Source organism: Drosophila biarmipes, chromosome 2R (genome assembly GCF_025231255.1).
Source record: "Drosophila biarmipes strain raj3 chromosome 2R, RU_DBia_V1.1, whole genome shotgun sequence".
Classification (NCBI taxonomy): Eukaryota; Metazoa; Arthropoda; class Insecta; order Diptera; family Drosophilidae; genus Drosophila; species Drosophila biarmipes.
The window spans coordinates 3,391,980-3,412,633 of record NC_066615.1 but is presented as its reverse complement, the minus strand read 5'-3'; the positions used below and the strand labels follow the sequence as shown (position 1 = coordinate 3,412,633).

At 45.9% G+C, this 20,654-nt stretch overlaps 4 protein-coding genes and 1 long non-coding RNA gene across 14 annotated transcripts; 4 read left to right on the top strand and 1 right to left on the bottom strand.

The window, feature by feature from the left end:
- Positions 1–1,995: 1,995 nt before the first annotated feature.
- LOC108029470 (serine/threonine-protein kinase fray2) lies at positions 1,996–4,315 on the top strand. Of its 3 annotated transcripts, XM_050887839.1 has the most exons (3): positions 1,996–2,183; positions 2,230–3,551; positions 3,608–3,797. In XM_050887839.1, exons 1-3 carry the CDS (start codon positions 2,168–2,170, stop codon positions 3,659–3,661), a joined length of 1,392 nt encoding a protein of 463 aa, XP_050743796.1. In that variant the 5' UTR covers positions 1,996–2,167; the 3' UTR covers positions 3,662–3,797. The 3 variants fall into 3 exon arrangements, with proteins under 3 accessions (XP_050743796.1, XP_016957213.1, XP_050743795.1); XM_017101724.3 differs by having other exon boundaries at positions 1,998–2,183; positions 2,248–4,315; XM_050887838.1 differs by having other exon boundaries at positions 1,998–2,183; positions 2,230–4,315.
- On the bottom strand, positions 4,303–20,413 carry LOC108029469 (synaptic vesicular amine transporter). Of its 5 annotated transcripts, XM_017101722.3 has the most exons (9): positions 20,145–20,413; positions 19,035–19,223; positions 15,704–16,193; positions 7,535–7,705; positions 7,330–7,465; positions 6,498–6,556; positions 5,845–6,440; positions 5,405–5,722; positions 4,303–5,023 (listed from the first exon to the last, which is right to left on the bottom strand). In XM_017101722.3, the coding sequence occupies exons 3-9, from the start codon at positions 16,170–16,172 to the stop codon at positions 4,952–4,954; spliced, it is 1,821 nt and encodes a 606-aa protein (XP_016957211.1). In that variant the 5' UTR covers positions 16,173–16,193; positions 19,035–19,223; positions 20,145–20,413; the 3' UTR covers positions 4,303–4,951. The 5 variants fall into 5 exon arrangements, with proteins under 5 accessions (XP_016957211.1, XP_016957208.1, XP_016957209.1 ...); XM_017101719.3 differs by lacking the exon at positions 4,303–5,023 and having other exon boundaries at positions 5,109–5,722; XM_017101720.3 differs by lacking the exons at positions 4,303–5,023; positions 20,145–20,413 and having other exon boundaries at positions 5,109–5,722; positions 19,035–19,354.
- LOC108029472 (uncharacterized) lies at positions 9,051–12,385 on the top strand. 4 transcript variants are annotated; one of them, XM_044091730.2, is made up of 3 exons: positions 9,452–9,532; positions 9,714–9,817; positions 9,884–12,385. In XM_044091730.2, the coding sequence occupies exon 3, from the start codon at positions 10,006–10,008 to the stop codon at positions 10,867–10,869; it is 864 nt and encodes a 287-aa protein (XP_043947665.1). In that variant the 5' UTR covers positions 9,452–9,532; positions 9,714–9,817; positions 9,884–10,005; the 3' UTR covers positions 10,870–12,385. The 4 variants fall into 4 exon arrangements, with proteins under 4 accessions (XP_016957215.1, XP_043947665.1, XP_043947664.1 ...); XM_044091729.2 differs by having other exon boundaries at positions 9,474–9,532; positions 9,701–9,817; XM_017101726.3 differs by lacking the exon at positions 9,714–9,817 and having other exon boundaries at positions 9,051–9,532; positions 9,884–12,383.
- On the top strand, positions 13,139–13,939 carry LOC108029474 (uncharacterized). Its single transcript, XM_017101731.3, has one exon. It carries the CDS (start codon positions 13,268–13,270, stop codon positions 13,700–13,702), a length of 435 nt encoding a protein of 144 aa, XP_016957220.1. The 5' UTR covers positions 13,139–13,267; the 3' UTR covers positions 13,703–13,939.
- Positions 18,253–18,978, top strand: LOC108029476 (uncharacterized). Its single transcript, XR_001768445.3, has 2 exons — positions 18,253–18,401; positions 18,465–18,978. It is a non-coding gene; the product is annotated as an uncharacterized LOC108029476 (long non-coding RNA).
- Positions 20,414–20,654: the final 241 nt, after the last annotated feature.

Sequence of the window (20,654 nt, the reverse complement as noted above, 5' to 3'; positions counted from 1 at the left end):
CACTAAATAAAAGTCGGGTAATGTTTTGTAGCTTGTTTATTCACCAACAACTTCAGTTACATATTTGTATTTTGCATTTGCCTTGTTTCAAATTTATATAATGGGCGAGTATATTAAACCCAACGCAATTTCGTTTGGTTTTCCGATATCGGTATCAGCTTAGTTAGCAGTATCTCTATGAAATAAACATTTGCCGAATACCTAGTGTATACATAGGTTATACATATTTTAGTTGAGTGTATAGATAGTTGGTATTTTAAGTTCGTATATAGTTTTATTTAGTATAGTTATATATTCTACTTGGTCGTCGTTATTTATAAATAGTATATTTGAATGTTTTCGTTCCGATTTCTCCCGGTTCTCACCCTATAAACATGGCATGGCATGACATGAGTACACATAGCTTCAAGGTTAGAGTAATAATGTGATAATCGTTACAGAACTATAGTACATATTTTAGGTAGCTAGTATATGCCCTGCTATTCATATTAAATACTCTGTTTTATTTTGACTAATATGCTCGCGCTAAACTATAGGTTTTGTTTGCGGTAATTCGAATACGAACTTTTCAGAGAGAGTATGTGTGTGCGGTTATCTTAGCAAATACATACAGTAAACGTTATGAATATCGAGTTAGGTGTAGTTTTGAATATTTTAATACTGTGCACAAAACGCTTTGGTTAGTTGTTTTAGCATTGTTGTTTGTTTGACCCCATACCAGCTTTTTTGGACTGTTAATATCATAACACTTACGCAACATTTGAACATAGCTAGGCAACAATAACGATGAGATTACGAATAATTTGGTTGAGTATTGAGTATGCTGCGCTATTCAGTTAGAAGCTATATTGTCTAATTCACACGTTTATATTATATGCTGTGCCCCCGGAAGGGGGGCTGAAGCATAAACTTACACAACAACTTTATGAAAACCGAACAAAACCTTTTGTTGAATATCATATGTACCTTAGCGTTGCATACCCTGTACAATGTCTTTGTACTACGTTTGTATGTGGCTATAATATGCAATTTCCGAAGAGTCCCTTAGTTATAAAACGCGTGTTGCATGATTGAATTCGGCAATTCTTCGAAGCGTGAAAGGTCATAACGAACACAACGTAGAATCTCTAGTGTGCTAGAATGGATCTAGATATTTATTTGGGTAGTTCAATTTTCACAACTATAGAACAACGATGATAATCAGCAAGTATTTCAGCTATTCTTATATACAGTTTGTCGATATAACCTCATTGTATACCTGCGATTAACTACATTACAGAGTTATCTTCCTTTACGGTACTTTTGATTAGGATTGTTTAGGGTAAACGCGTCCAAAATAATGACTTTTTGGCCCAATTAATGAAGATTTGTGTTTAAAAAAGGATTTTACATGATGTATACGATCACAACGCTTAAAGACGCTTGCAGCCATTCAAGCGGCTTGCGGAAATATCCTAACGATACAAGTTTATCTGGTTAAGTGGGGGAACAAAGTCGGTAATACTTATGAGGAAAAACTCTAAACTTTGGGTGGAAAGATTTGAAACCGAGAATAGTTACTTCACTTTGATTTAAATATTTCGAAAAACTCACTTTAGCGACTTGATTCCCCACTAGCTAATTTCAAACATAAAATGCAACACACTAATTATTTCCAAAATTGTGAACGCGTATAGTCCCGCTGTAAGTATTTAGCTTATATGAAAGGTAAACATATTCCGCGTACCACTCGTTACCAAGTGCCTATCAAATATTCCCTTATTTTGTCAGATGACTTGTGTGTGTGCTATATAGGCAACAGCTTTGCAAGATTTTTGATTATAGCATATACATCATAGTAACTTTATTTTAACATTAACAACTTGAAATACGAAATTGATTTATTTAAGGAAGGTGGGCCTCCGTCGTGAGGTAATACCCTTTAATACCGACCAGTTGCTTCGCCGTATTGCCAAAAAGTTTTAATGGTTTTGAGGGGCAACCGATATATAGGCAGAGCCGAGAACCAAAGTTGCCTGGGTTTTCGGTTCCACCCTCTGAAAAATTTCAATTTGGACTCGTTTGAATATTTTGTAAAAAAATCAATTTCTATGATTGGCACACTGTTTCCAAACTCACAGTCTCTTTGGCCACACGTTCTTGGAAAGCCCAAAATTATCTGCCCTCAATGAATCGTGTTTTGTGTGAGTTGGTGTTCTAGAACTAAGCACTGTCAAAAATAATTCCCAGGGCCTTTTTTTGTAACAGATCCATCGCGTCGTCAGGCGGCCGATGTCTTCCATGGGGACCCTTTCAAAATTCAGTCGTACAACTTTCGCTATGCCGACAAGCCGTTTTATCCGGCCCAGAACTATCAGAGGCCGACTGCGCCGCCACTGGTGAGGAAGCCCTCCTTCCAGACCTTCTATTACAATCCCAGGTTTAGCCACGATCCCGAGTACATTCCCGCCTCAAGGCGGCCACCCACCAGTTCCTTCGTCGAGCACCGGAGACGTCAGCTTCTGCGTGACTCCAGGGCTATGCCCTCGCAACCTTGGGTGACTCCGCCTGGGAGACCGAGTGTGCCTGTGCCGGTGCCGGTGCCTCCACAGACAAGACGTTCTCCCACTGTCACGGACTTCCCGCTCCTGAGGACCTGCTGTCTGAGCGGGGAGTGTCAATCAATGAGACGTGGTGGGAGTACCATGACCCTGAGTAAGAGTAGCTTGGGTGCTCTGCGGTCCACGACTGGTGGTGTCCGACTTCCCTCAACCACCACCTTCTCCAGTGGTTCCAACTCCCAGCTGCAGACCAAGAGAAGCGGATGCGGGATTAGCATAAACATCTGCAGTGTGGATCCGCAATCCGAGGTGGACAACAACGTGAGCATAAAGATTGAGGCGGATGCCTATCTGCTGAACAATACGGACGAGGTGAAGCACAAAACGCAGCAGGAGTGGAGTTCTCCCACATCTTCTGGTACCTTTGGCATCGACAAACGACTGTCCAAGTTCAATGTGAGCGAGACTAGGCCAAGAACTAGTCCGGAATGGGAGCCCCGGCAGCGGGAGAGGGCCAGGGTACTGGAACGACAACAGGAGCGGGAGCGAGACCGTCAGCTTTTGGAGGATCGACGGCTGGAGCGGGAAAGGGAGCTCCAGGAGGATCGGGATCGAGCACGTCAGCGTGAGCGAGATCGGGAGCACCTCCGCACATTGGAGCGCCTCCGCGATGAGGAGCGTCTTTTGGAACTGGAGGTGGAGCGCGAGAAGCAGCGATTGCGGGAACTGGAACGCGAAACGCAGCGGCACAGGGAATGCAATCGATTTTGTGTCATCCAGGAGGAATCGAGCAACCAACGGCTGGAGCACCTACAGAGGAAGCCAGACAATCCGCAACCGCCGGTTCCAATGACCTCCCATTTATACGCTGTTACCTCCGATGACCGGTTACCCGGAATGGCCTTCTGCGATTTGTCCTCCCGAAGGCCCCAGCGTTTGCACACCTCGATGAGGGATCTGCCTAGATCAAAGAAAAAACGCAGAGCTCGCGCTGTTCAGGACGCAAGAACCGTAAGATCCGCAAACCTCTCACTCACTCCTCCACCTATCTTTACCCGGAATTCCAGCTCCCGTTCTCCTATACCTTCTCGAGCTCCCACATCCCGCTCCTCTTCTCATAATAGGAGTGCAGACCCGTCCTCTACCCGCAGTCCTACCCCAAATCGTGCTTACCAGGAGAGTACAACTCCCTCCACCCCAAGAATTCTCGATCGCTGTAGTTCTGGCACTTCTAATGGCAATGTCCATGTCACGGTTACCACCAGCGGAGGGCGGAGCAACTGTAGCATGAGGCGTTCATCCAATCAACGCGTGAGTGAGCCCAAGGTGCTCAATGGAAGCCATCCCTTCGTCACCACTCTGAACCACATGCCTATAAGGATAACTACTTCAAGAACCGCGGACAGAGATCTAGCCTTTAGCCTGAACCATGTGAGGATTAGGGGATCTTCACCAGTGCCAAGAGAAGGGAGAAGCAGTGCAGGTGGACAGGATGCCTGTCAGGTCAACATCAACGTGTACTCGCAGAAACTGCGTTTAATGCGCATATAAGAAAGGGAAATGGCGGATTGTATTTGTGATTTCTGAGATAGATCTTCTTTGGAACATAGATGATATTTGTCCCAGAAGCCACTTATGCGATCCCTTAATTTCCTTTCCATGGAAATAATGTGCGGTTTGTCTGTTTCATTGCTGATACTTGAGTTTTATATGTTCTTAGCCCAACAGAACGCGAAGAGAATTGTCCAAATAAAAGAGTAAAGTATGACACTTTCCATTTAATGCGCGCTCTTCTGGATTCCCCATTAAATCAATGCAATTGCGGGCGTCTGCTTGTTGGATCGGCAATAAAACCTTCCTTGCTGGGAGTAGTCTTCCAAGGAAAGACTCTTACAAGCTCATTAAGCTCATCGTACACCTACATCTGCTGCATATGCCATGTGTACTTCCAAAAAAATATAGTTTCCACACCTTTTGCCACTAAAATGCCTCCAATATGTATTAGGGTTTTAGGATCCTTGCTTTTTCTTTTCTTCTCAAAACAATCTTTTACCCGTCTCGTCGAACATCCAGCCCATAGCAGAGCCCTATTTTCACTCAACCTCCCTTCTCGTCTATACTACTTTTTTTGATATTTGCTTGTTCGACTTCAACGCGCGCCAAACTTTTGGGGGAGATAACTTTTTGATGTGATCATTGGTATATATAAATACTATAGTGCAACTTGTGTAAAACATCGAACAAGAATAACGACTTCATTGAAAATTCATATGATATTTCTGATATTGTTGGTTGTGTTTATGGTTCTGCATGCTTCTTTGATCTTCCCCTTTTTTTTAGATTTTATTACCCTTTTTTTTTGATTTTTGGTTGCACTTGTGGCAACATTGCGTTTGAGTTAAATCTTTTGCTTATTCGTCCTCTTCGTAGTTCTGATAGGTGACGTAACGTACCTGAGCCCGGTCCCGACCATAGATCAAAGACTGGAATCACAAGGAATGTAAAAATATATGGGTTAGTGTGGGTTATCCTTAAATATGCTAAGAACATGCAAAATAAAACTCAGGCTTTAAAAAAGCTAAAGGTGTTTATTACAAACAAATTAAGCAGATTTTAAGGATATAAACTATGGGATTTTACTGATCATACGAAAAATTAACAACTTAGTGCCGACTTAAAACGAAGAAATTAAAAGACGCTCAAAGCCTCTCGCTCTCATAGGCCTCATTCGTCCTGCCCGCCTCGGGATTCGGGTCGGGTATGGACGTACCATGCATGATGGCAGGGCAGGAAGCGGTGAGCTCGTGAGCAGAAGCGGTAGCAGCGGCGGCGGCAGCTTCAGCAGCCTCCCTAGCCATACGTACCTTCTTCTCGTCGCTCGTCGGGGGATTTTTCAGCAGCGTGAGTAGCGGGGCGTACATGAAGCAGAGGATGGCGATCCCGAACAACATCCACTTGAATCCGATGCTCTTCACCAGCGACCCGGACAACGCAGGACCCACGGCGAAACCCACGCAGAAGGCCACATCGCCTAGGGCGTACACACTGCCATACACTGCGGAATGGCGAATGTCCACTAAGTAGCCCAGCTCCGGCATCATGGAGGAGTCCACCATTCCAATGGCAAAGCCCAGGCCGGCGTTTGGAATAATCAAGTGAGTGATCGAGGTGGCCATAGGTATCTGAAAATAGTAGTACGAAAATAAAACTTATATCTGCTGTTGTCCCGATCTCCTTTTAACATTCTAAGGTTGTTTAACATCTCTTTAATTTGCAATGTTTTTTGGCCTGCCTGTCCACTTACGAAAATCAAGCATCCTCCGATGATAATCAGGCCCAAGCAGGCGGCGAACCAACGTCCAATTTTGTGTCCCAGCGGTCCGAAGAGATTGGTGCCAATTAGGTAACTAATGGAGGCCGGCAGGAATGCCACGCCCTGCTCCCAGCGGGTGGCGCCCATGTTATCCACCATCCAAAGCGGAAGCGAAGGCTCCAGCATGGCAATTCCCATGTTGGCGAAAGTGATAGCACCAGCAGCAATCAGGATGTAGGGATCGCTGATCAGGCTCTTCAGCGATGGTGGTTCCGTTTCGGCCTTCTGGATTGAGGGTTGCAGCATGAACAACTGCAGCAGGCCATCTCCCAGGGCCAGAGCAGCCAGGATCAGGAACGGAGCCGACTTGCCTACGAACTCGTACATCACTCCGCCAAAGGGAGGACCTATAAGCACCCCCAGGGCCAGGCCGCCCAACGCTATGCCCATGGCATTGCCGCGCTCCTTGTCGTCCGTGAACCGATCAGCCAGCATACCCATTCCAGAAACCGAGGAGCAAGATGATCCGATACCCTGCAAAGCCCTCGCCACAAACAGGACCAGGTAAGAGCGGCCAAAGGCGAAAACTACAAAATAGAATGGCTACACACAATCTGCTAGGGAAGATTACTGGCGGAACTTACTGATGGTTGATAGAAACATTATCACGAAGCCCGCGAACATGGGAATGCTGTAGCCAATGCTGAACATTTAAAGAAATTATTTGCACAGCAATAAGAATTTTAAATTTTACTGGTGTTTATGTATATGAGGTATAGGCAAAATAAATAAGGAACCGCTGGAATTTGTATAGAATAGATTTATAACCAGAAAATAAGTAATTTCAAAATTCAATCCATTTCATGAGGGGACTTACGATATCCAACAAACCGCCACCTAGCTGTCATTTATTAAACGCCACGTGGTGGACAGGAAATCTCGTAAACAGCTGATAGGATTGACAGCTGGGTGGCGCTTTGTGTGGTGTAGGATCTCGCATTGCCTTTAGCTGAGTAACAGGTATCTTAAAGTCGACCGTGTCGACTTTAGGATTTCCTCCTGTCTAAGCTTAGGGTGATCCAACATGAGCTTATATAAGAACATAACATTTTTCAAATTACTCCACAAAATAGCAATAATCACGAGTTCTTCGTAAGCAGTGTGCCCAACACAAATGACTTTAGATTTTCGACTTTTTTAAAAGAAGGCCACTAATAATTATAATTATTATGATTAATATAACTAGCGCAGGACTTTTGTTTAAATTTGGAAAACATTTTTTCTATCTTCAAGTATAAATCTGAGAAGAACGATTGGCCTCGAAATAGAGTTAGCTGTATGCTGTATGTTTAACAAAAATATTTTGTAGGGGGTACGTCCGCTTTGACATACACAAATTATGCAAAATTAAATATTTTTAAAAATATAGACTTATATAAGGTAGGTTTGTGTTGCATTCTCTGCCTTTGAACTTACCGGTGGGTCAGGGGTCCTACAATTGGGTTAACCAGCAGCTGGACGAACGCCTTGGAGGCGAACAGGAGTCCCACCTCGACGGTCTCGCCCACCAGCTCGTTGTGGCGCTCCAGCTCCCGGTAGTAAGTCTCGTTCTCTGTGGATTGTCAAGGGCTTGGGCTGCAGACTGGTGGCCAATTAGCGGGCGAGGTCGCCTATCACTTACCCTCCGGACTAATCGTGGTGATCTCGGGCGGGGCCGCCTCACTGCCATCCTTGTTGCAGGGACACGGCGTCGGGAGCGGTGGCACAACGGACGACAGTGGGGTGCGTGGAAAGCTGTCGAGCGGCGCATCAGGATGTCGTATGTCGTACAGGAACTCGGGTATGATGGGCACTAAGCGGGCGAAGGAAGAGGGGCTTTTAATTTGATGAAAACAAAAAGAGTTTGCTCACAATTAAGCTAAACGCTCTTATGCCTTGGTGCAATTTTCGCCAGGCCGCCGGTTGGTAATTGCGTTCTCCGGGCCCCTGAAAGTTTTGTAATTGCCTTGCCGCTGGCAGAGATTGCCACCTCCCTCCGACAATTCTAATTGAGTTGCAACCAAGGGAGGGCAGGTTGGGAGGAAATTACGCATACGCCGCGCTTGCAACGATGCTGTTAATGGACTCTCCGTTGTCTAGCGGAAAGCCACATGCAACTTGGCCCGAAGCCTCCCCGGCCGGGCAAATTCAATTTGTTTATTGCATGCTTCGACTCTGTTTATATTTATTATCAACACCCGGAGAACTCGAGAACTCCGGGCCACTGTAATTGCATTTCCTGCCAAAGTGCTAGGCCGGGTCGGGGGGTTGGACTTTCAATTGAGTGAGTGCCGAGCGTAGTTTGAAGTATTGTTGGGGTAATTTGTTTGCCTGTGCAGCCAGTTACTCGTGGTTTTCGTACTGACAGCCCAAAACCATATATGGCCCGCCTGGCTGGGGGCCTTAATGAGGGCCATTCATGCTCGGTGGGGCTAGGGCTAGTTGATAGATAGTATAACTTCTAGCTCTCGTGTTTGCCTGAGCCGCCTCATGCCAAAGTTCGGCGACAGTGGAAGTCCTCCTGACCTGAATACCCATTCCACTGTCACACATGTCGGACATGTGGACCATGCCGTTTCTCGACCTGTGCTCGCTCCCAAGTGGCGTGCAACCGGAAACGTATGCAAATTTGGAAACATCTACCTAATTGGGGTTAACCACTTGGCGATTAAAGAGCGAACTTAGTGGCACAAGTTATTTAATGCCCAGCCCGACAGCCGCAACAACTCATTAACCTGTCTCCCGAACCTTTGACATAAAAATGATAATTCCGAAAAAGCACGTGCTGCTGGGGTCGGGAGGTGGGAGGCGTAGGATGTTACGGGTTGGGGCGGATATAGGATGTTTGGGGCGCCACAGGATTGGCAGGGTGGGTCGGGGGACGTCACTCAGTCGCCTCGGTTGCATTTCGCGTGTCGAAGACACTTAAACCGCAATGCCAAAGGGAAGGCGACTCGGGCAGCTAGGCAAACAAACGTTGGCCATCGATGATTCAGGGCTGCGGAAATAGCGTTGGAAGGATTTAGTTCATTTCATACGCCTTACTACAAAGTGTACAACAAGTCATCCGAGTTCTTTAAACAACAAATAAAATTCTCTGTGGGCCGTTTAAAGTATAAATCCCAAAATACTCTTTTTAGGGATCTCTTTAATCCCAAGTAAAGTTATTTCTGTAGGATACACATTGTTTTTTAAAACTTTCTAGGGGCTTTCAATTATTTTGCAGCTTTGAGTCAAGCTGCAGGTTCTTTCCCGCAGCCCTGAGGCGTCCGCAGGTCACCCAGATACATCGATTCGACATGCCGGGCGACACTGGCGTCGTCGTCAAGTCAAACAGAAGCGGCAGTGAGGCGTCAACTGGCAAAGCAACCAGTCATCCGCCGGCGACGAGGAAGAGGACAACTCAGCACCCGAAGCAAACGCTGGAACAGGCTTTTGTTTATCCGATTAATATGCACAGGATTTAATTAGCCATAGAATCCGGGCGAGCAGCGGGGAATGCGACCCATTTGGGAGTCGGCCAGCAGGCCGCTGTTTGTGCGCTCCGTGTGGCAGGAGACGATTGGCAGACGCCACTTCATCCTCGACTACGAGCCGCGACAGAGGCAGCGCTGGAAGCGCCAGAAGACGAGGCTGAGGGGTAAGCATTCACTTTACAAGCACTCCATCGTTATCAGTTCTCTAGAAAATTAAACCCTAAGGGCGGTCCTTGGGAAAATTCTACTCATAATCGAATATGGATTCGAATTATCATAACTCAAATTCGGGAATATGATTTGGATTGAGAAGAATTATCTTTTAAATTTAGTTTACCTTCACAGTGGCATTCCGTTTTTGCTAATTGGGACTTCGATATGACTGTAATGAACTACCAAATTTGTTACAAAAGGAATTTGGGGGATTGTGTTCTGCACGATAACAAAAGGTTCCCATAAACTTGTGTTGAAGAGTATTCATATACAAATAGTAATCCAAATAACTTTGATTAAAGGCAACGACCATCAGACGCTATCCTGCGATTTCTATGAACCGTCCCCGGAGGAGAGTGTAGAGTATCTGGACGAATACCTCCTGCTGGACGCCACCAAACTGACGCTGCAACAGCAACAATCGATGACCACTGTGGGTGGGCGGCCAGGCGCCGCCCCCTCGACGGGTGGAGGTTATCGGGGAGAGCAGCGGCACACCAGCCGCCAATCGAAACGCCGCGCATGGCTGCTCAGTCGCGGGCGAACCTATAACCTGGACCATATGGACCATCAGTCGCGGCGCAGTTCTCTACAGGACGCAACCAGCACGTTGGCCACGACGTCCAATAATCCCGAGGAGCGTCTGGCTGAAAGGGTGCTTCATTGGCTGGACCTGGCAGGTCGCACGGATATAGTGAAGGAGAAAGCACCCACTCCTCCGGCGACCAGTAGTGCCCACTTGGTCAGGTCCGCTCAAAGGATGCAGCGAAATCACCACCGCAGCACGAGTCTCAAGCGGGTGGCAGTTGCGGCAGCGAATCACCAGAGATCGGTGGCAAGAAAGCCGACTGCCAAGCCGCCGCCCGCCGTTCAGCCGGCTAGCATCGCCTGCTCGTCCGCCTCCAATGCCAATGCCAAGCCCATAACCATAATCTTCAACAAGGAGGGCGTGCCCGTGCGTCTCAACAGAGCCGCCCGCAACATCGACCTCTGCACCCTAAGCAGCAGTGCCAGCACCACGAGAAGATTGGCGGGTCAGCTGGCCTCGGCCCGCCTATACAGCGGAGCCACTGCATCGCCTCTGCCGGAGGACAGCCGCACGCCGCCGCTCAGTAGCCGGGGAATCGGGTCATCCGCCGCCGCGGACAGCCGGAAACAGCTGCACATCTTCATGCCTAGTCTGCCCAAGAAAGGTCTGCTGGCAGCGGGTTCCACGACGGGCAGTGGCATGGGCGGATCTGGCGAGGATGCCCTGAGCGCTACCTTCAGTGAGCTGTGCCAGCTGTAGACTAAAATTTAGAAAGGGGAATAGGAATATGTAGGAAAATAGGTCCAATCTTTAAAGTTTGTAATAGATCCAATATTTCGCGATAAGTAAAGGAGTTTTCCTAAAATGACGCATATTCCTTGGATTATTTGACTTTACTTGTGTTAGAAGAATCCTATAGAATCCTATTTTCCAATATTTGCTATTATATGTATGCTAATTTCAGAGAACGGAAATTTCTATACTGTTAATTGTAAATTAAAAGGATTTTAGGTTTTTTGTTTAAAAATAATCTTAACTACCGCCTTTCCTTTTCTTACAACAAGGGTTCACTGACACTCACGTGGTTAATGCGGTTAATTTGGATAACTACCACTCATACTATCTTAAGACCAAAAGAAAAGTTTTCGCTTGAAAGGCAACCGCGTTTTATTTATAGGTTCGAAAGCAAAATAAGCCCGGAGAAGTGGTTCAGTAGTCTGTACTAGGGAAAGCAGAACAAAGAAAGCCGAAATTAGTCCTATAAATACGAAAAACCAATAAATGAAAAATTTGTTTTCGAATGTGAGACAGTCTTAAAGCTCCTTACATTACGGAAATGTACTTAGAATGACAAGGAAAAGCCGAAACTCTAAAAATCAAGGGTTGCCCCTAATAAATTTCTTTGTGGGTAAAGAAAGCTAGGGTGTTTCTTGGGCTACGGACCGCTTAATAACATCGCACAAGCTTTTCTTGGTTTTATTGATTTTCGTTTTGTTTCGTTGCCATTGAAAGTTTCTTTTATTTGCTTCTTTTATCGAATTGAAAGGTTTATTTTTGGATTACCCCGAAAAGTCGGCGTCCTGGGCCACGCCCACTTTCTTTTGTTTTGATTTCGGTTCCGACTTCTTCATTGTTGATTTTTGCTTTTTTTCAGTTGGGGCGGATCTGGCAGTTCCCCAGCGGAAGGAGTGTAATCGATGTAATGGTGGAAATATTGCATGTTTAACAATGGAACAAAGTTAAAGTTAAAGTTTTGTCCTAATGAATGTGGTAATTTTGCGTAGAATGGAGGGAATCCAGGTTGGGACGGACGGAAATGAAGCATAACTTAATAAGACTCAGCAAATAAAAAATACGACTCTTAAAAACATTTTGACGTTCGCAATACGATAGCAACTTTAGAAAAGTGCACTTCTATTGGAAACGTAAATAGAAACCAAATGACATTTAAGATTCAATTTACGAGATAGAGATTTGAAAAACAAGTGTTTATGCCAACTACCTATGGATATTCGCCCTGCTAACTATTTTATGGGGCGTAGGACAGCCAACGTACGCGGTCGTAATCTAATTATGGACATTACATATCCATCAGTCTAATGGGGTAACAACTGTCAGCCGTTGCGAAGGAGATTCCCCGGATATCCGTCAAGCGTCATGCAAGCAACACCCAAATCTAAACTATCTGCCTGCCACACGTGGCAAGTTGTCGTTGTCGTCGTCACCGTATTATTTTATGACTGACGCGTCGGAATTTAGATTCGTTTTCGATATCACCATCGATACACGGGTACAGACTGAGGGGCAATTGTGTGTGGAAGACAAAAATGGAAACAGGGGATCAAACCGATATGCCTAGCGATCAATTTGGAAGTATACTTAAGAAGGAATCATAGAGCAGGCAGTGTGCCAATATAAATTATAAAATCATTTTATTAGGCCAAAAATCAATTATGCAATCCCGAACTCACTTTTTACTTTACCAGGAATTCTGATACAGGAAGTATTAAAATGATTCAGGAATCATGATCACGGCGGATCCAAATAGTACGTAAATGGTGGATTTCTTACTATTTTAAAATTTTTGTAAGTGAATGGATTAGTTTTTTTTCAAAACTTAAGATATAATGTTAGACTTTTCAAAGTTGTTCCCTGTGCAATTCGAACATACAGATGGTGGGGGATAAGCGCAAGGCTCAATGAGTCATTGCGTCTGGCATGACAGCGAAGCGACACCGAGAAAGCCGCACGACTGTGACCTTTGTCTAAATGGGTCTGGTTGGGTGGCGACCACGGCCTGCCGTCTCCACGACCAAATCCGCAGGCAACGGAAGACGGGGAAAACTTTCTGACTTCAAGGCAAGCCAAAAGACAAAAGGGGGAGCAATTACTTTTGGAGGCAAAAACTTTTGGCCTGACGTTTGACTTTTCCCGATTCGCCCAGCGAAAGAAAATGCGCAACAATACTGTGTGGATTGCACACATACCAGGCCTGGACGGGTTTATAGACAGCCATTCCGCCTGCCGTGACTTATTCGCGTTTCTGCAGCGGACGCGGCAGGTTCTCCCGGCGGTTGACGCTCTTCTCTTCCGTTTGTGAACCATCTAACGAGCAAAGTTTTCCACGACGCACCCTAATTTTCCGGCCATTAGTGGCATGTCCACCGACGAGGACTCCCTGGGCAGTCCCCTCAAGCCGGCCACGCCCACTCCCAGCGAGCGAGAGCGGGAGCGAGAGAGGGAGCGTCCAAGGGGCGGACGATCCGGTGCGGCGGATCTGCTGCGCCACCAGCAGAGCTTCGAGGCGCGCTACAGCGGCATCATCCAGAAGCAAATCTGGGAGACGAGCATCAACAAGGATGTGCTGGAACGCCAGCTAAATGCCTACTTCCCCTTCTCCCGCAGCGCCTCGCTCTCCAAGGATGGATCCGGCGGATTTGATCAGCTCCTGCCGACGGCAACGGGCGGGAGTGGCAGTGGGCTGAAGACCCGTTCCCTGGCCACCACGCCCACCAGGCGACCAGGCGTCTGTCTGGAAAAGCTGGAGACGGTGGACGTGGCCTCCCTCGAGCAGCAGGCCCAGGGAAATTAGCTGAGAGGTCCCAAGGATTAGGCTCACTCACTCATGTGATGTCCGTAGGTTGAAAGGCAGTTTCTGACATTTTTAGGCTAAGATAGGATCTGCAATCAAAATGTGTCATCGAGTCGCCATAACTTCAAAGGTCTTGGCATTCAACTATGTTTTATCGGTTCTGCATACTTAAGTATTTGAGGTACATTTTAAGTTAGTAAACAGAAAATTAAATACTTATATATCACCCTTGCTCAATTTCTGGAAAACTAAATGCACTTACATGGAAAACTCCATTTCTAAGATATCACGTTATTTTCCTCTTGCTTCATTTTGTAAGGCGCTAAACCAATAAAATTGTAGTCATTCAGTGAACAACCCAAAGACGAAGTCTGGGACTTCCGAAAAGCGATTTTCAGTCTAACTTTAATGAGTATTACTAACGTGTAAGTCAAGCAATTTGTTCGAAATCTACTACTTGGCACCCCCGACTCGTCTGCAGCCCTAAAACAATGTATTTGCGTGGTTCGACCAATGTCAGTGTAAAGTTCTTGTTTTATTGGCCAAGGATTGGAACGTATTGCCGGATCAAAGTGAACCCTATTTAAGCTACTATTCAATCTTCCTCAATAAAACAAAGGCTTATTGCATATTCAATTTGGTGCCGAGTCACACGGATAAGGCCGTGGCCCATATAAATCTCCACAGGCTGCCAGATAAATTTAATTTATGGGGATATTATGCGAGAAAAATAAAGCAGGGGGATGTGAAAAATAGGGGTGCGAAGCCGGAGATCAAATGTAATAATCAAATGTATTTGCGGCAATTTTCGCTTCAGCACCTTGAGCGCGGAGCGAGGGAGCACTTAAGTGGAAATGCCGCCAGTCAAACGCTAAAAGCCCAGCCCCTTCCTCCTCCCGTCAGCTGGGAAACTTCCTCCATGGAGCTAATAGTTTTTCCACTTTTCCTTTGACTTTCACTTCCGCGCCCTCTCAACAAGTTGCTCGAGTGGTTCGGCTCTTTCCTTTGCTTTTGCCCAACTTGTTGATTTAAATTCATGAACGTTTAGCACAAAGAAAAGCTCGCTCCTCTTTTTTCGGCTCTTTCCCTTGCCCGACTGTGTTTGTCAGGCTGGAGGGCCGGAGGACTCCCACTCGATGTCCATGTGTTTGGCCAGACACTTGACATAAGCACTTGCCCTGGACACATCCACCCCAGAGAGCGTTCGCCACCCGCTTTCCCCGGTGGGGGTTTAGTGTCAGCTGCAGGAAGGCCTCCAGTGCGTGTCCGTTTAATTGACTGTCGACGGCGCGGCACTTGGAGCTGCCCAACTCAGTCTGGGCCACTGGTCATCGGAGCTTGTTAATGACTAAGCAGGGCCCTTGGGCATTGATTAGTTGTTGGTTGGTATTTGATTTGATTGAAGGGTGGGGCAGCACTGAGCATGAGGTACCGGATTAGGTAGCTGGTTGCTCTTCCGTTGTGGCGTAGTCCCAGACTGTACAACGTACAATAAAAGTAAATAACAAGTCGAAATTTAAATGTTTAATTGTTATAAGACCAACAAAAAGAAGCCAAACGATATTATCTCTAAGAGAAAATAAAATTGCTTCCTATACGGGGTTTACCTCTTACCACTTAGTCCCTCAAACGAGTTCTATACAAATGCATCCAAAAATACTAACTTACGGCACTGATACAGTGCCACTTCCCTGTTGGGATCTGAGAACCCATGTTAATCCCCCCAACCCCCAAAAAACCTCTGCTGTCAGTACCTCGAGAATTGATGAACTGGCAAAGACCGACCGCTTTGACAGGAAAGCGTTCATTAGCTTAAGTGCCGCTCAGTGGTAATTTTATGGCACCACTTCTTCCATTCTCTGAGGAAATGGACAATTTCCAGGCGATTGACTGCCAGGATAACCAGCCCCGGGCCTCGGGAGATAAACGCTCATGAAATGCTAATGGCTAACGGGCACTAGGGACTGAGATTTATGCGAGCTACTCATGCCAAACACTTACCCACTGTGGTCAGCAGCATGTTGTCCAGGAGCAGGGCTATGGCCACTATGACGAGGACCAGGCGGTTGGAGCCCCGCCAGCTGACCATCCAGGACTTGGCGGCGGACCAGGACCCGGCAGCGCGTGGATCCTCCTCGCGGTACTGATCCGCTGGCGGTGGAGCCTGTCGTCCTCCGTAGGCCTGCGACTGGTAGGTGGGCGGGGGCGGAGCCGGCGGCTGCCTGCCGACGCCCAGGATCCCGCAGTCCTGGTCCACGTTGCCATTCTGCTGATTGCTGTCCAACTGTTGCTTGAAGGGATTTTTGCTGGGAGTACTGCTGGCGGGTCCACCGGGACTCGGCTGCTGCTGGCTGTTAGTGGCGCTTATGGTGAAGGAGGTGGTCTCGCTAATCTCCGGCTGCTTCTGGGGTGCTGTGCTCTGCGTGTGTTTCCTTGGTCCACCATTGCCCGCATCGGTCGATGATTGCATTGCGTCGCTAGCCGCTGGTTGCTACGAAAGGCAGTAAGCCGATTGTCTTTTTAAAATGTAATCAAATCAGGAGTAAGCAGCTTTCCCATCGCCGCTCCCATTCTGTGCCCAGCCAAGTCGAGCTCCCACGCTCGCTTTATGCCCCGATGGTTTTCGCTAATTAAAACTGAATTACAAGTCTTGGGGCTCGGAATTAAAAAGTATCTTTCACACGGCTGCACGGCTCTAATAGAATCATTCGCAATTCAAATATTTATTTAATTGCCTGTCACCCCCACCCACCCCACTCCCAACACCAATCGCACGGGGCGTATGCGCAACATTTGTCATTGGAACATTTTCTGTTGCCTAGCGCGGGGCGCAAATTGAATTTCCTGCTTAATTCGTTTTGAGAGACCCACAAAGGAGCCGGGGGCAGACTTCTTTAAGTTTTCGGTTGCAGAATTGAATTAACCACTGCCATTAGCAGAAAGGTCTCGTAATTGGAGGCTAAGATGAATCAAGGTTTCCGCCAAAAGTCTTTGCCAAGTGCCTGCAATTTACTTCGCAATTGAGGCAGCAATTGATGCCTGTCCCGGCGGGCAATTGATTGTTTATGACGTCTTCGCAGAGACAAAGTGTTGTCATTGAATGACAGATGAAACGTATCTGATAAGTAGGAGGGAGCGCGGAAGCTGCTGATGCAGCTACTGCATCACGTTTGGGGGCGTGACAAACAGCAGCAAATTTTGTCATTCTAATTGATTAGATCAACTAGAATTAACTGCTGCAATACAGAGCTATTGCATTAGTCACAGAACCACACAAAATGGCATAGTTTCAATTAGCATCTACAATTTTCCAGCAGTTTCACAACTAATTACAGTGCACCATATATCTAAGTACCTTAGTACTTAGTGTACGAATGTCGATGGAAAGATTGCGCCAGCACGATTGGTAAACTATGGAAAAGGGCTAGAAGTCTGAGCCCAAGAGTTCTTCCTTGTCCTTTTCAAAAAAAGCATGCATTTCTTGTAGATGGTTTTGACGATTCATATTACGTGGCTGCTATTTCCTTGAAACACAAAGATTTGGGGATTGTGTGCTCCAGAAACTGTACGACAATCTTGCCCTTAGAACATCACTTGCACTGATGAACCCGATTGCCTCTAGGCCTGGAGTATTTATGGAACTCCGCTACTGGGACCGATATCTGTGTGGTTACGATCGCTTGAAGCCGTCAGCTACGCGCACAAAGGTTCCAACTAGCCGCAGGCTCTGTCACAGTGAACCGGAAGTCAAGGATTCTCGATTTGCATTTGTGCTGACTGCAGGAAGTGCCTATGCTACTCGGATTGCACTCTCTTTTCCACAATAAGTTCACTGTTGAAGCTCTTTTGGGGTGGATCGTTCATTCCGCGGATTCTACCGACAAGTCGGCGCTCTGAGCTCTAACTAAAAACGGTAGCGTGTCGCCTGAGGCTTATTAAACGAATTAATTTTGCACAAGTGAGAAAGATTTGCTTAGTTAGTGTACAAAGTGATCTCCGCAAAGAGAACCCCGACGTCTTTGCATTTCAAATGAATGCACAATGGAAAGTGTATAAAATACATTTTAATAAATATTAATTTACAATTGGCATGCAATTTCGGATTGTGGGCGTGGGAATGGAAGTCAAACAAAAGCTACGTTTTCGATTTCAAATTATGCTAATGCGTTGGGTTTTCAAGTTTACCTGTCCAGAGCCTAAACTCGCCCCTTTTTATTGCGAGTGGATTAAAGCCACGCTTAATTTAATTGCACTTTTAAAACAATTCTAAAGTGCATTACTGTCGCGTGTTTTTTCTTTGCTTTTTATTAATATTGCAGTCGAGGGTGCACCTTAAATACTTTATCGAGAAAGCTTTTTAAGTTCGAATTTGTAGTTAAAACTCATTTAAAACTGCTAAAGAAAATATAAATGTCCTACATTATTTTGGTTTCTTGGTTTTTAGTAATGTCTTTATAAATCATTTATTGTGAACACATATTAAGCTAATGAAATAAGTTAGAGTATGGGAATGGCAAGTTAAAATGGCTTTGAGCTGCATGTGCGATGCGATGTGACGAATGCGATTGTTAAATTCATTATTTATGTTCCCTTAGAAATTTATTTTGATTGCTGTTTGTCGTTGCTTTTAGTTTAATTGTTGTTGTGGCTCGAGTCGTGTTAATTGCACAACATTTTTCAGCTGGCGACGGTCAAAAATGTAGCGGCTTGTTGCTGCTGAGCATCGACACGCAACTTTATTTAAATTGTGCTCATTTTTCAGATTTTTATTAATTGAAATGAAGCTCATGCCTGGGCTTTGGCATTGGACTTGAGCTTGACATTGAAGGCAGTGGCTCTCGCAAGACGAAGAGGCCCCAGTTTACACGAGGCCATAAACTGGTTTTCCTACATAATCAACCAGGAATTGAAAGCCCTTCAGGCCAGCTTTTTATTTTCCACTTAATTGTTGCACAAATTGGCACAGACGCCCGGAGCTGCAGCCGATGATTCTCTTTTTACTACTATAATTGCCCCCCTAATTGCAAAACGATAGCGTTGCCCTCCCATCGAGATACAGAGCAGGGGCGTGTAAATGAGGCCCCTTTAAACTAATTAGCTTAAATCGATGCCAACCAGCGATCTTCCACACAACAACTAGAAGCGCTAAAACAATGGGGCAGTGAGAAATGGAACGTGCCTAAGTGGACGAGCGAGTAGAGATCATCAAGAGCTTGGTTAAAATTGTGAAATAGGTTTAAAAACCATACATTTTATTAAAATGTTAAGTCTTTCAGCCAAAACCACACGGATGCAATGTCGAACGGAGTCCGTTCTCCTTTTGTCCACATACCTGAGTAAATTTGTATAAGCGACTCGTTCAGCTTTTTTCCAGGAAATTTCTGCGTTGGGTTTCGGTGGGCGGATGGGTGGATTTTGTGTCTGCCGTGCTCAAAGGTCTATTGCGATTTTACAGTTTCTGTTGTCAGGTAGTTGCTGTGGCCGGATTTTGGCGGGTGAGGTTGTACGTTGTTGAGTATTCCTGCGGGAGAACAAAAGAATGAAGTCATTTGAGGGAGGAAGCTTAAGGCGGATTGGCAAGTCTCCGGTGGCCCAGCGATTTCTGCTGACAGTGGCCACTTGTGGATTTTGTGTTTTCTAATGGCCCCCAAGTGGTTTTCCTTTGAGGGAGTGTTTGCTCTTCGGCGGGCTTGCGGCAAGGTCGTTGGCCAACAAAGGACAAGGAAAAGCGGGAGTCTTAGGGATCTTGGCGAGCTGAATAAGAAAAAGCAGGTTGTTCAATAATACAAATTTGACACATTGTATGCAATTGTGGATTTTATTAAACGTTTTCAACTTTATGAACAAAAAAATGGTTGAAACAAGCTCGAACTATCATTAGTGAATCCGAATAAATACGAGTGCGGATTTATTATTCAGTATCCAAATACGCCACACTCAATGGGATTGCGGCTATTTGCCCAGGGCAAACCGAGATAAGTAAATGGTATTTGCATCAATATTTGTTTATACTTTATTTGACTTATTTTTTCAGCATGTTGGCGGTTGTAAAGCCGGGCAAAAAATATTGTGCGCCTGCCAGGCCCGATTCAAATCGATTAACAAGTAAATACATGTAGGTATAAATAAACATTCAGTAGTTGCCGCTTTAAAATGCAAATTTCGATTGAGCTTTGACTAATGTGCCTCTCGCAAGCGAGGGGTAAGTTGGAGGAAGATAGACAGTTTAAGAAACTTGCAAACAAATATTTTCTTCTTGACAAAAACTAGACAATTTTGTGTGACCCAAAGAACAACTTTTTTTACTGTACTCTCACTAAAATCCACCGTTCTATTAACTTTTAAATTAATAAAGTAAATTAAGTAAGTGCAAGTAATTAAGTATTACATTTCTCCACTTGAATCATAGTAACACTTTGCTCTATATATTTTTTGAACTTACACCCTTGAATGTTTGAAAATTTCACATATTTTTGGAAAATGGGGTCCGTTGCTCGGTGCTGGAACGCTATGGGATTGAACACGGTTTCAGACGCACATTTGTTGGGATTTTCGAAAACAAATTTGTTGCTTGAACCAAACTAAATTAGTGCTAGATGGGCCACTGATTGAGACTGAGTGCCACAAGTGTTTTTCTGGTGCTGAGGCTGCACTGCGAGCGTGGGAATCGGGCACGTCCATCAGCCACGAGATCTCATCTCGCACTGAACGGAGATGCGCTGGCCAGCGGCGCACGACGTCGACGGCGGACGACTGCGCCCAGGATAGGGATGTCCTGGTGGAAGAGCCCGAGGAGCGGAGAAAGTCAGGAGGACGGGGAGCAGCGGCGCTGGCAGCGCTGCCACTTGTTGTCTGCTGCCTGTTGCAGTACGCTCCCGTTATCCGCTCTGGCCCACTCCCACTCCCACCCCCACCCCACTTCCACCAATTTTTCCGCCCGGCTTTCCCCTGC